Genomic DNA, 14308 nt, shown 5'->3' with positions numbered 1-14308 from the left:
TAACAAAGAAATGTTTTATCCTATGACTCACATTCTATGTTTCCTCTCGGATATCACATTTAATTTTGAATTAACAAAGAAATGTTTTATCCTATGACTCACATTCTATGTTTTCCTCTCGGATATCACATTTAATTTTGAATTAACAAAGAAATGTTTTATCCTATGACTCACATTCTATGTTTTTCTCTCGGATATCACATTTAATTATGAATTAACAAAGAAATGTTTTATCTTATGACTCACATTCTATGTTTTCCTCTCGGATATCACATTTAATTTTGAATTAACAAAGAAATGTTTTATCCTATGACTCACATTCTATGTTTTTCTCTCACATTTAATTTCGCTATTTCATAATTTTTACGAAACCTCAGGCCGCTTCCCATCTGTCGCGTGCTCCCGCCAACAAAAGCACCTATATATTATTATTATACTGGTAGCCCGTGGTGAGGCAGTTAGCTAGTCAACACTTTATAATATATCATTCTTGTTTCTAGTTTAGTCATACTGACATTCTGATCCACGAAAGTTTTCATATTTATTATGTCTTCGTGTTTATATGTTCAATACTTCGTGTTTTTTAATGTAACATGCGTAATTATGAAAGGTGAAGCTTTTTGAATCGTGTTGATTTATTTAGTGTTTATTGTTTGTTAATTTAGTATCCCTGTATTTTTACGCTATTTTTATTCTAGCATAAACATATTAATTGTTTATTAATTTGAAGCCTAAACCTACACAACGCGCTGTATTTAGTGGTTTACGTGTTCGAGCTTACAGCTGAGCCACCAGGGGCTGTGTTAATTTTAAAAATACGTTTGTTTGTTTTTTTACGTTAATTTTAATCGCATGTCTTCACTTGTTTGTAGTTAAGCAAGGGTTATCTGCGATCTGCCTACCGGGTTTCTAGCATTGTAAGTCCACATCACTTATCGAAATACTTATAAGAATCTTAATGCGTCACTTCCTAAGACACTGAATCATTTACCTAAACGCTTGTTACATAATTTGTTGGAACACTTCAATTAATCAGAAATATAAGAGAAATAATACTCAGATATCTGATAGAATTTTAAAACTCTGGAAATTTAACCTTTTTGGAAGTTTTAACGGTTTTTGTTTTGTTTTGAATTTAGTGCAAAGCTATACGAAGGCTATCTGTGCTAGCAGTCTCTAATTTTGCAGCGTAAGACTAGATAGAGGGACGGCAGTCATCATCACCCACCACCGACTCTTGGGCTACTCTTTTACCAACGAATAGTGGGATTGACCGACACATTATAACGTCCCCACGGCTGAAAGGGCGAGCATGTATGATGTGATGGGATTCGAACCCGCGACCCCCAGATTAGATGTCGAGTGCCTTACCCACCTGGCCATGCCGGGCCCAAGTTTGAAAGGACAACACTTTTTCAGATTTAAATCATATTGGGCGGTTTAACGGTCAACATATTGTGTAAAACATAAAAGTTTTCACTTTGCCTTGACCTATTTTAAGTGCATATTCACACAGTTTATGCTCTTCCCACCAGGAGTATTGAAACCTGATTTCTAGTGTCTCTGAGCCATTGAGAGAGAGCTAAAACTCGCTGCTTAATTTCAAGCAGATTGGACGATTCAATAACATGATTGTTCTTCTGTTGACACTTGAATGTTTAACAATCTACCCCTAAATGATTAGCATTGTTATCAGTGTTTCGTTTTGTTAAATTTTAAAACAAAAGTATGGTGTTATTCCTCTGAAGCTAAGCATCAAAGCGTATACCTAACTTTTACCCAGCTTTCTTTATTAGCCAACATAGTTTATTAACATTGTACAACAAAAACTGTATAAATCTCCTTTAGCAAAGAAAAACAGCCATTGAAACATACTATGTGTTTGTTTGTTATACGCTTCTGTTTCGTATCACTCAAACACAGTCGACTTTCTAAGCTTCTGGTAAGTGTTTAATCTTCCATGTAGGTGTCACTGCAGTCGTTAGGCCTGTGATGCCACAATATCTACCAGTTGCAGTTTCTTTATTGGTTAAAATCAGATCTGTTCGTATAACTTGTGACCTTTTTCTTCCCCGACCGATTTGTTTGTTATTGTTTTTTAATTTCGCGCAAAGCTACACGAGGGCTATCTCGCTATCTGTCCTTAATTTTGCAGTGTAAGACTAGAGGGAAGGTAGCTAGTCATCACCACCCACCGCCAACTCTTGAGCTAGTCTTTTACCGACAAATAGTGAGATTGACCTTCACATTATAACGCTCCCACGGCTGAAATGGCGAGCATATTTGGTGCGACCGAGATTCGGACCTGCGACCCTCAGATTACGAGTCGAACGCCTTAAACCCACCTGACCATGCCGAACCGTTCCCCAACAAGACAGCTGTAAGTCTTTGGATTTACAATGCTAAAATGCGGGGTTTGATTCCTCGAGATGAACACAACATATATCACAATGTGACTTGGCTCTCGAGTAACCAAACCAGTATACTTCGTCATCAATTTGGTTTTACAACTGCCACGAAAATATTTTTTTCCCCATGGATGACTACCTCTCGTTTTTGACACCATCCCTATTGTGGATCTTATTTCCCTGTTCTCTACTATCCCTCGTTGATTATTAAACACCTTGATGTTTTCTATTAATTCTTATTGAAGTTTTGTATTCTAACAGTTCACAGAAGACGAAGGAAGGACGGAAGACAGCGACGCCAGAGAACAACGTTCACCAGCGAACAGACACTCCGGCTGGAGATGGAATACCACCGGAACGAATACATCAGCAGACCCCGGCGTTTCGAACTCGCTGAAAACCTAGACTTGACAGAAACGCAAATAAAAATCTGGTTCCAAAACCGAAGAGCCAAAGACAAACGTATAGAAAAGGCTCAGATGGATCAGCAGTACAGGTCCGTTTGCTCCTCATTTTGATTCCCCAAAGTCAACCTTGGCTTTGATTTTGTAGCACCCAGAAATTCACAACTGTCACCGATTGAACACAACGGTAAATCGTCTTAAATCTAATACACACAAGAGAATGAAACACAACATTACACAACGGTTACTTAATGTCGTCTTAAATCTAATACACACAAGAGAATGAAACACAACATTACACAACGGTTACTTAATGTCGTCTTAAATCTAATACACACAACAGAATGAAACACAACATTACACAACGGTTACTTAATGACGTATTTAATGTAAAACACACAACAGAATGAAACACAACATTACACAACGGTTACTTAATATTGTCTTAATGTAAAACACACAACAGAATGAAACACAACATTACACAACGGTTACTCAATGTTGTCTTAATGTAAAACACAACAGAATGAAACACAACATTACACAACGGTTACTTAATGACGTCTTTAATGTAAAACACACAACAGAATGAAACACAACATTACACAACGGTTACTTAATGTCGTATTTAAAACACACAACAGAATGAAACACAACATTGCACAACGGTTACTTAATGTCGTATTTAAAACAATACTTAGACTACTTGTTTAACAAAAGTTTGTTACTTAGTTTCAACGCTGCAATATAAACAATATAAACAACAGTATTTGCACAACTACGCATCTTAAACAATAATTTATTATATAGTCTCTACGCTGTTATGTAAACTCTAATATTTACACCAATACTCAGACTGTCTGTTAAAGAACAATTTGTTATTTAATATTTACATCAACATACATACAACAGTCTCTACAGCATTACTCAAACTGTTTTTTAAACAACAGTTTCTTATTTAGTTTTCACACTGTAATACACATAACGGTATTTACAAAACAACTCGGATTGCTTGCTATCGGTATACACCTTTAGATCTCACCGAGTATTAGTTGACTTTATTAACCTTCATATGCCACCCAATGTTAGTTAACTGTATAAACCTTCAGACCTCACCGAGTATTAGTTGACTTTATTAACCTTCATATGCCACCCAATGTTAGTTAACTGTATATATCTTCAGATCTCACCGAGTATTAGTTGACTTTATTAACCTTCATATGCCACCCAATGTTAGTTAACTGTATAAACCTTCAGATCTCACCGAGTATTAGTTGACTTTATTAACCTTCATATGCCACTTAATGTTAGTTAATTGTATAAACCTTCAGATCTCACCGAGTATTAGTTGACTTTATGAACCTTCTGATCTAACCCAGTGTTTGCTAACTTTATAAACCTTCAGGTGTAACCCAGAGTTTGTTAACTTCATAAACCTTCAGATGTAAACTAATGTTAGTTAACTTTATAAACTTTGACATGTAACTCAGTGTTTGTTAACCTGTTGAATGCGAAGTATTTCAGCTGCTACAATGCAACTCTAATGCTTCTTCATTTTGTAACTTTTTCGTGACGCCATTTTGGATCGAAAGTGAAATAATTTGTAAGTAAATGCATGTATGGTGCTGACTTCTAGCGTTGAAGGTAGGTATTATTGAGAACGAATTAAGTCGTCCGTAGCACTATGTTATCGATCGGCTTGGACGAGTTATCTCGTCTACGGCACTGAACAGGTTAAATTTATAAACTTTCAGATCTCAACCAGTGTTTGTTAACTCTATAAACCTTCAGATGTCACGCAGTGTTAGTAACTATATAAACTTTCATATTTCACCCGGTGTTAGATGGAATGTTGCGAGAAATAAAGACGTGTGATTATTGATCATGTTTTAAATAGTGAGGGTTTTTGTTCCTTAAAGAAGAATATACTACTAAGTAGATATGTTTCCATGACATCATGTTCTATCTTACTAAATAACCTAGATGTGCTGTGTAAAATTAATTTCTCTCGGTAACACCAGTCCATCATTTCGTAATCTGCTTATAATAGTGGCTGAAATTTTCTTCCCGCTTCTATATGGTATAGAGGAGTTTTGTTGTTGTTTATATTTTTGGAAAGTTATTTATTTTCATTGGTAAATAAGATTTCTATGAGCAGTCATCACTTAGAAAGCGTGTTTCAATTTCTTTCAAGTACATTAATATTAATCCATTATCCATCAAAGCACAAGTATTCTTATATAGATGGTGTAATCTATCAACCCCTAGAACACAATTTCTTATCGTAATTTGAAAATTAATTTCGAGGTTTAGACAACAGACGAGATTAAAGGGTACTTTATCGTTTAGAAAGAAACACAATAACTGCTTGTCACGATACATGTTAAGGAAGTATGTTTATTACGGGCCTGTGTAACATCATAATTCTAATAGGCTTCTCATAAATCCAGAAGGCTCTAGGAAAACCTCAACTATGAACATCCTAGGCTTGGGTTAATTTATTTTAGCTTGATGTTACCCTACCAAACCCTCTCATTTTAGTGTCTTAAGTCACAAAAACCACAGGAGGGGTGAATTTCAGCAGGGAGGATAAGAAGCTTAGGTTTAGGATGGGCTATCGACCATCCTCCATTTTATCGCTATAAGCCCTTAAGTTTATCGCTAAACTAGCTCGAGACGGGGTGAGAGAACACCGTTAACATTTAAAGTGTTGTTATTAAAGTGTTAGATAATTTACAAATGGCTACTATTTTATAAATATAACACATCTACATAATCAGAAAAATTAGAATAGTATAACTTATTTTCACTGGAACTCAGTAGTGTTTACTGAACTCCTTTTGTTTGTTTTTTCGTCTGTTTGTTCGTGATACAATAAAAATGTGTTTATCTTAGCTGTTTAAAATGCGGAAAAGGTTTTACACAATTACTCTGCTCTTAATTTCAGTAAAAGTTCATACGAAACACCTTCGATTAAGAGTTGCTCGCTTAAGCATTACAACACGTGCACTGTTCGAAGTGATTTCCGCTAAAACGAGATCTATATCCGTGTATAAAGTTATATAAATTGTAAATTAAATATTTATATTCAGATTGCTTGACGTTCAAAGATTTTAATATTTTGACTTTGGACCAAATAAGGTATATTTGTTTTCAAATAACATGAATCTGGCCACTGTAGCAGTCAAAACTATATTTCCGTGCACTACCTGGTGAATTAATCACATCCTCTTTGAGTCAATCTATTCTTCTTTGTTTCGTTAAGTGAGAACTAATACTGCTAATCGTGTACGTACTGCTTCTGTGCGAGTCGAAAGAAGGCAGGTGATTTTACCGGATTCTAGCTTGCCCTAATCCAGAATAATTAGCTGGATTTATATTATTTAATGTCATTTAACAACATGGAGTTCAGGCACTTTACGTTTTGTAAGGCCGTTTTGTAGCCTAAGCATTAGGCCTAATACATAAATGTATTAAACGTAAGGCTTAGCTGAAAACCTGTTTGGTAAATTTTATTTTGTTTCTGGATACCACTCAGTATCATAAAACTTCTGAATCAAACTTTCTTGCTGTTATATTAACGAAACAATAAATAAAGTAAAGGAAAACAAACTTTTATAACAAATCAAAATGAATATTGAGCATTCAACATAAATATCATAATTGGCCTATGAACAATCGGGTGATAATTTTGTTACTAATTATATATATAATCGACGATGTGTATTGTTGAGAATTACCGAAAAAGTAGCGTGAGACCAGCGTTCCCAAATGATTTTCTTGGATTTTACCGATTTAAATAAAAAAACAACAACATATAACTAACCTTATTTTATTAGAAAGTTAGTGTGTTTTTTTTCTTCTTCATTGGTATACAGTTTAGTTTGCCTCATATTCAGATAATCTCTTTGGGCTGTTTGACAAATATGAATAAATATTTCTAGTCAGTTCCTCAGAGGAAGTTGGAAGTTGAATGCACCTAAGTTCATAGAATGACATCCATGACCTTGTACAAAGAGATATGGCACTTTCTGCTCTAGAAGACTTTCGACACCACTTTTTGACCCCATCATTATCACTTGCATGGCCAGGTGGGTTAAGGCGTTCGACTCGTAATCCGAGGGTCGCGGGTTCAAATCCCCATCGCACCAAACATGCTCGCCCTATCAGCCATGTAGACATTATAATGTTACAGTCAATCCCACTATTCGTTGGTAAAAGAGTAGCCCAAGAGTTGGCGGTGGGTGGTGATGACTAGCTGCCTTCTCTCTAGTCTTACACTGCTAAATTAGGGACGGCTAGTGCAGATAACCCTTGAGTAGGTTTGCGCGAAATTAAAAAAAACAAACCAATCACTTACATAGTCTATCAGATTTTTAAATGGGATTCCATGTTTTTTATTCAAAAATATTTACTATAGAATTGTAAATGCCTTGGGTAGTTCAGCTGTTGATTTCCAAAAGAGTTAAAAGCTTGTCAACTGTTTTTTGAAAATGGCGATCATAAAATCTAGCTAATAGAACAAGTTGTGTTTTTTTTGTAGATACATCTGTACTTTCATCAATAATTAATTAATATTTAATATTCTTTAATTGTGCTTATAAGAATTTCCAAGTATTCCTCACCAATGACATTACAAAAAGTAGCTGTTCCTTTTGTACACTTAATTCCATTAGTAATTTTAGAATCAGGGCATCCAATAGATAGAAAGTCTGGAAGATGATCTGGTATTGAAATTAGGAGATTGTGTTCTGCCACAAACGCACACAATTTCAGTTCAGTGGAAGCCACTTGAGACACGTTGTATCAAGAAACAGAAAGCCGTACGAAATCAGTTACTTTAGAAGTCTGAGCAATTGTTTTAATATTTTTAAATGTTTTTCATTGTCAAGATGTTTCTCATGTATGGTAACACGTGCGCAAAATTCAAAAACAAACAAACAAAACAATTACACTGTCGATCTGTAGTTTACCACTCTTATACATAACTTGTTTTGCAATCACATTTTCTGCTATGGGTGACGTGTGTCTGTACAATGGACAAACACGTGCATATGAAAATTGTTAAGTAATCTTAAAGTAGAAAGGAATAAATAAGAAATATGAATATGCTATCTTCCACTCGCTCATCAAGAATATCTAGATAAATCAAGCAATTAACTATAATACAGGAAATTAATACGAAAATAAAAGTTCTGAGGAAATTGGAAAATATATCCTGGTAGCAGAGGTATCTACGATGCAGGACAAAGTACTTTCAATTATGCGTAACGTTTAGTTTCAAGATTCGGATATAGAATATAATTAAATTCATTTTCAGCAGCAACTGCGTGTGTACAACTGAGTTCAGACATTTTGGACAGTTTGATCTTGGGAACTCACACGTGCTTCAGTTTTTAATTCTTACGTTATTACCTACCTTAAGTTGACAATCAGTTACATCTAATGCGCCCTCTTCCGCCACACTTAATAATTCTAACTTTATAATTTATACCTTGGTTTGACATTGTTTCGTTTTTTTAACGTTGTATATTCTTCCCTCTTTGTTCGGACTCGATTACCAAGACTGTAAAAGGAACAAATTCCTTGGTGGTATCTTTGTTTCTTTGTCAACATTCAGAGACGTATCAACTCGCTGGTACTATCAGTTTCAAAATGTAGACTTTTTCTTTATATTTCCCAAGAAACTATTAATATTTTGTTACTTTTGAAAGCACAACGAAACATTTGTTACAATTGGTATAGTATGAAGGCCTTTTACAAGCTGGCGAGGCATTATTATAACTACTTGTGACAAGAGACTAGTATTAGGCCTAGTATATTTTTAAACACTACGTTCTTTATCTAGTGAATAAAACAGTATATTCACCACCATATATTCCTTATATCCATCGCTGACGACGCATTTCACTCAATCCAGAGCACATCGTCTTCTAAGCGGTGGTCATACAATGACATTTTTTTTTGTTTATTTTTAAATTGTACTCCAACCACTACTGTGTTGTATCCCAACCAGCCTGAAAACTTCTGGACTGAGCGAAACGTATCATCGGCAGATGATATGATGAATATCCTATGGTTAAAATACTCTTATCACAAACACTTGTAATTCATGAAATTCCCTGAAGGAGTAGATAATGAAAGTAACATTAAAAAAGTCATAGGCCTAATACTGATGTCTTATGACAACTATAATTATAAAACAATGCACCTTAAGTCATAGGCCTAACACTGATGTCTTATGACAACTATAATTATAAAACAATGAACCTTAAGTCATAGGCCTAATACTGATGTCTTATGACAACTATATTTATAAAACAATGAACCTTAAGTCATAGGCCTAATACTGATGTCTTATGACAACTATAATTATAAAACAATGAACCTTAAGTCACAGGCCTAATACTGATGTCTTATGACAACTATAATTATAAAACAATGAACCTTAAGTCATAGGCCTAATACTGATGTCTTATGACAACTATAATTATAAAACAATGAACCTTAAGTCATAGGCCTAATACTGATGTCTTATGACAACTATAATTATAAAACAATGAACCTTAAGTCACAGGCCTAATACTGATGTCTTATGACAACTATAATTATAAAACAATGAACCTTAAGTCACAGGCCTAACACTGATGTCTTATGACAACTATAATTATAAAACAATGAACCTTAAGTCATAGGCCTAATACTGATCTCTTATGACAACTATAATTATAAAACAATGGACCTTAAGTCATAGGCCTAACACTGATGTCTTATGACAACTATAATTATAAAACAATGAACCTTAAGTCATAGGCCTAATACTGATGTCTTATGACAACTATATTTATAAAACAATGAACCTTAAGTCATAGGCCTAATACTGATGTCTTATGACAACTATAATTATAAAACAATGAACCTTAAGTCACAGGCCTAATACTGATGTCTTATGACAACTATAATTATAAAACAATGGACCTTAAGTCATAGGCCTAACACTGATGTCTTATGACAACTATAATTATAAAACAATGAACCTTAAGTCATAGGCCTAACACTGATGTCTTATGACAACTATAATTATAAAACAATAAACCTTAAGTCATAGGCCTAATACTGATGTCTTATGACAACTATAATTATAAAACAATGAACCTTAAGTCAAAGGCCTAATACTGATGTCTTATGACAACTATAATTATAAAACAATGAACCTTAAGTCACAGGCCTAATACTGATGTCTTATGACAACTATAATTATAAAACAATGAACCTTGTGTGTGTTTTCCTGACTTAGGTTGAAACTTTCATTTCATTCTAATAGTTTCCGTCTTTTATCTTTATTTTATTATCTCATTAGTGCACACTCCCTCTAGTGGTGCAAGCTTCATTTAATATCTGTTTTAAAAGTCCGCCAGGATCTCAAAGGTAAGTTTTAGCAACTTAACTCGCTAGAAAGGTGGACTCGATTCTCACAGTTAACAGAGTGCCCATAAGATCATTATGTAAATCTGCGCTAAAATCGAATAAATAAAATGTTAGACAGTTTCCTCCTCTCAGTTTGAAACAAAAATCATTCAATTAACCTTTAACTCTGATAATCCATAAACTTTCTATTAACCTTTATTTCGTACAGATAAATTATAGAAACATTAATTAAAGTAATGAAACATTGTATTCTAATATTGACATGACTAACATGTCACTACTGGCACATTGTTCGTTACATTACTACTAATGTAAAGTTCAATGTTCCACCTTCCTAGGTGATTTTCAGGTTAATCACAATACTGAATTACAATACCATCTTAACACTATTGAATAACAATATCATAATAACATTAAAGAAATATTTGATAATGGAGTAAGTGAAGTTTGATACTCTATAAAGTTAGTGTCTATAATAACTTTTAGTTCCATCTCAAAAGAATAATTTAATGTCTTACTTCGATTTTTCAGGTGTATGGCATTAGCCAATAGCCTAGGACCATTCTATTCACCAGGTGGCAGCGCTGTCAGCAATCTCTCTTGTTCTCCTTTCTGTGGGGCGTGCTACTACAAACCTGGAAGTACGCCTTTGTTGACGTCACAAAATACGTCAGCACTCCTGGCTCAAAGATTTTGAATGTAATTGTTTTTTTATGAGACTGGCGAATCATTGTAATGAAAAAAGAACGTCCTACACATCAGCAGCAAATCAGAAAGTGACTTTCATACATTTTAAATAAATGTTGGTATTTCTCAAGTTCGAAGAATATTTAAATTACTGTAAATTTATTATACGTATCCAGTTTTCGTGCAAAATCAAGTAATCAATAGTTTTCTTTTGTTTTGTTCAGTTTTTTATTGCTATTGTGGTACAACAACCGTAACAATATTTGAGTTAGAAAAGCAACAAGAAACAACTACCAGAAGACGACTAGAACTGTTGTCTCAACAGAGTTTCTTCTTACGAACAGTTCACAAGTTATAGCTAGCTGATCAACAACAATTAACAAAGAATTTTCACGATAAGGCGAATAAAAAGTTATTTGAGAATTTATGAGAGCATGCTGTACATCTGTGATTTACATAAACGTCTAACCATGTGTTTTAACCTTCAATATGGTCACTGTGAAGTACTTGTTAATTTATTGAAGCCTGAGGAAATTATAAAGTAACTTCTAAGGGATTGTAGGAGGGGTAAAAATTGAAACTAACTTGTATTTATTGATTAATAATTATATGTTTTCAGTTTTTACTCTAGGAGTATCAAATTAGTTACATATTTCTTCAAACATAGATGTCGATGATTTCAACAAATTCAAGACATAAGTTCTTTTCTCATATCAGTAATGAATAATAAAGCTTGTAATCACCAAATTCAAAAGACTAATCTTATATCTTTAACTTAGTGATTAGTTCTAAGGTTTATGTTGTAGTTACCACGATTTAATCTGTAGGTATTTCAATATTTTCAAATATTAATCTCAATATAAACATTCTGTTCTTCTAAACCATTAAAAATATTTGAATGTTCTTGTGTTTGCAGTCTTGGTCAAAACAAACATTGTACTTGAATTGCTGCACACGACCTGTTCTTATGATATTTTAACTTACTGTTATAGCAAATACCATCACACTGAAAACAAATATATCTCGCGACAATATCTAAAAATATTAGAGAAATAACAACAGTGTCCTCCATCAAAAAAAATAAAAGAAATGTATTTTACTTTTATAATAATAACCCTAAAATTAATAAACCCAACCTTCTTACATGAGTATCTAAAATATCAGAGAAATAACAACAATGTTATCTGTCGGAAAAAAATGTATCATACTGTTATAATAATAATCCTAAAATTAATAAACCAATCCATCACACAACAATATCTAAAATATTAGACAAATAACAACAATGTTATCCGTCGGAAAAAATGTATTTTAGTGTTATAATAATACCCCTAGGATTAATAAATCAATCCGACTCACAACAATATCTAAAATATTAGACAAATAACAACAATGTTATCCGTCGGAAAAAATGTATTTTAGTGTTATAATAATACCCCTAGGATTAATAAATCAATCCGACTCACAACAATATCTAAAATATTAGACAAATAACAACAATGTTATCCGTCAGAACAAAATGTATTTTACTGTTATAATAATAACCCTAAAATTAATAAACCAATCCGTCTCATAACAATAGGTAAAATATCAAAGAAATAACAACAATGTTATTCGTCAGAACAAAGTGTATTTTACTGTTATAATAGTAAACCTAAAATTAATAAATACCAATCCGACTCACAACAATATCTAAAATATTAGACAAATAACAACGTTATCTGTCAGAACAAAATGTATTTTACTGTTATGATAATAACCCTAAAATTAATAAACCAATCCGTCTCATAACAACATGTAAAATATCAGAAAAAAACAACAATGTTATCCGTCAGAACAAAATGTACTTTAATGATATAATAACCCTGAAATTTAACAACCAATCTATCTTACAACAATATATAAAAGTTTAGAATAATAACGTTTTATATCACAAGAACGTGCGGCTGACAAACTTACAAAAATGGTACCTGTCGTTTCTCCATGAGACTATTTCCAACAATCATCTTATTTTTATTCATATTTTATTTCATTATTTTCGATGGACACTACCAGACACAGAGCTAGAAAACACAGAGCGATAGGACACAGAGCTAGAGGACATACAGCTAGAGCACACACAGCTAGAGGACACAGAGCGAGAGGGCATACAGCTAGAGGAAACAGAGCAAAAGGACAAAGAGCTAGAGGACATACAGCTAGAAGACACAAAGCTAGAGAACAAAGAGCTAGAGGACATACACCTAGAGGACACAAACCTAGAGGACACGGAGCTAGAGCACACACAGCTAGAGGACATACAGCTAGAAAACACAGAGCGAGAGGACACAAAGTTGGAGGTCAAAGAGCTAGAGGACATACAGCTAGAAGACACAGAGCTAGAGGACACAAAGCTAGAGGACATACAGATAGAGGACACAAAGCTATAGGACATACACCTAGAGGACACAGAGCTAGAGTACACAAAGCTAGAGGACAAAGAGCTAGAGCACACACAGCTAGAAAACACAGCTAGAAAACACAGAGAGAGGACAAAGAGCTAGAGGACACTGAGCTAGAAGACAAAGAACTAAGGAACCAGACCAGAGGACACAGAGCGAGAGGGCATACAGCTAGAGGACAAAGAGCTAGAGGGACATACAGCTAGAGGACACAGAGCTAGAGGGCATACAGCTAGAGGACACAGAGCTAGAAGACACAGAGCAAGAGGACACAGAGCTAGAGCACACACAGCTAGAGGACATACAGCCAGAAAACACACAGGCAGAGAGAGGACACAGAGCAAGAGGACACACAGCTAGAGGACACAGAGCTAGAGGACATGCAGCTAGAGGACAAGAGCTAGAGGACACAAAGCTATAGGACAAACAGCTAGAGGACATACAGCTAAAAGACACAGAGCTAGAGGACACAAAAGCTAGAGGACAAAAGAGCCAGAGGGACACACAGCCAGAGGACAGCCAGAGCCAGAGGGACACACACAAAAAGCGACAGGACACAGCCAGAGGACACAAAGCCAGAGGGACAAACAGCCAGAGGACATACACAGCCAGAAAGAGACACAGAGCCAGAGGACATACAGCCAGAGGACCAAAAAGCCAGAGGACACAGAGCAAGAGGGACCAGAGCTAGAGCACACACACAGCTAGAGGGACACAAAGCCAGAGGACACAGAGCCAGACACAGAGCTAGAGGACATGCAGCCAGGACAGGACACAGAGCAGAGGACACAGAAAGAGGGACACAGAGCCAGAGGACACACAGCCAGAGGACAAAGAGCCAGCTAGACACACACAGCCAGAGGACAAAAGCCAGAGGACATACAGCCAGAGGACAAAAGCCAGAGGACACAAAGCCAGAGGACAAAAGAGCCAGAGGGAC

At 34.9% G+C, this 14308-nt stretch overlaps 1 protein-coding gene across 1 annotated transcript in view; it reads left to right on the top strand.

The window, feature by feature from the left end:
- LOC143241782 (homeobox protein rough-like) overlaps window positions 1–11792 on the top strand; it is an 86178-nt gene extending 74386 nt beyond the window's left edge. The window contains exons 3-4 of the mRNA XM_076485014.1: window positions 2670–2904; window positions 10772–11792. Of these exons, the coding sequence (XP_076341129.1) occupies window positions 2670–2904; window positions 10772–10937 (401 nt within the window). The 3' untranslated portion in view covers window positions 10938–11792. The remainder of the gene's footprint in view (window positions 1–2669; window positions 2905–10771) is intronic.
- The last annotated feature ends 2516 nt before the right edge of the window (window positions 11793–14308 follow it).

The sequence above is a fragment of the Tachypleus tridentatus genome, unplaced genomic scaffold (genome assembly GCF_004210375.1).
Source record: "Tachypleus tridentatus isolate NWPU-2018 unplaced genomic scaffold, ASM421037v1 Hic_cluster_1, whole genome shotgun sequence".
NCBI classification, from domain to species: domain Eukaryota; kingdom Metazoa; phylum Arthropoda; class Merostomata; order Xiphosura; family Limulidae; genus Tachypleus; species Tachypleus tridentatus.
The sequence above is the reverse complement of the archived record's forward strand: the minus strand, read 5'-3'. Positions and strand labels throughout refer to the sequence as shown.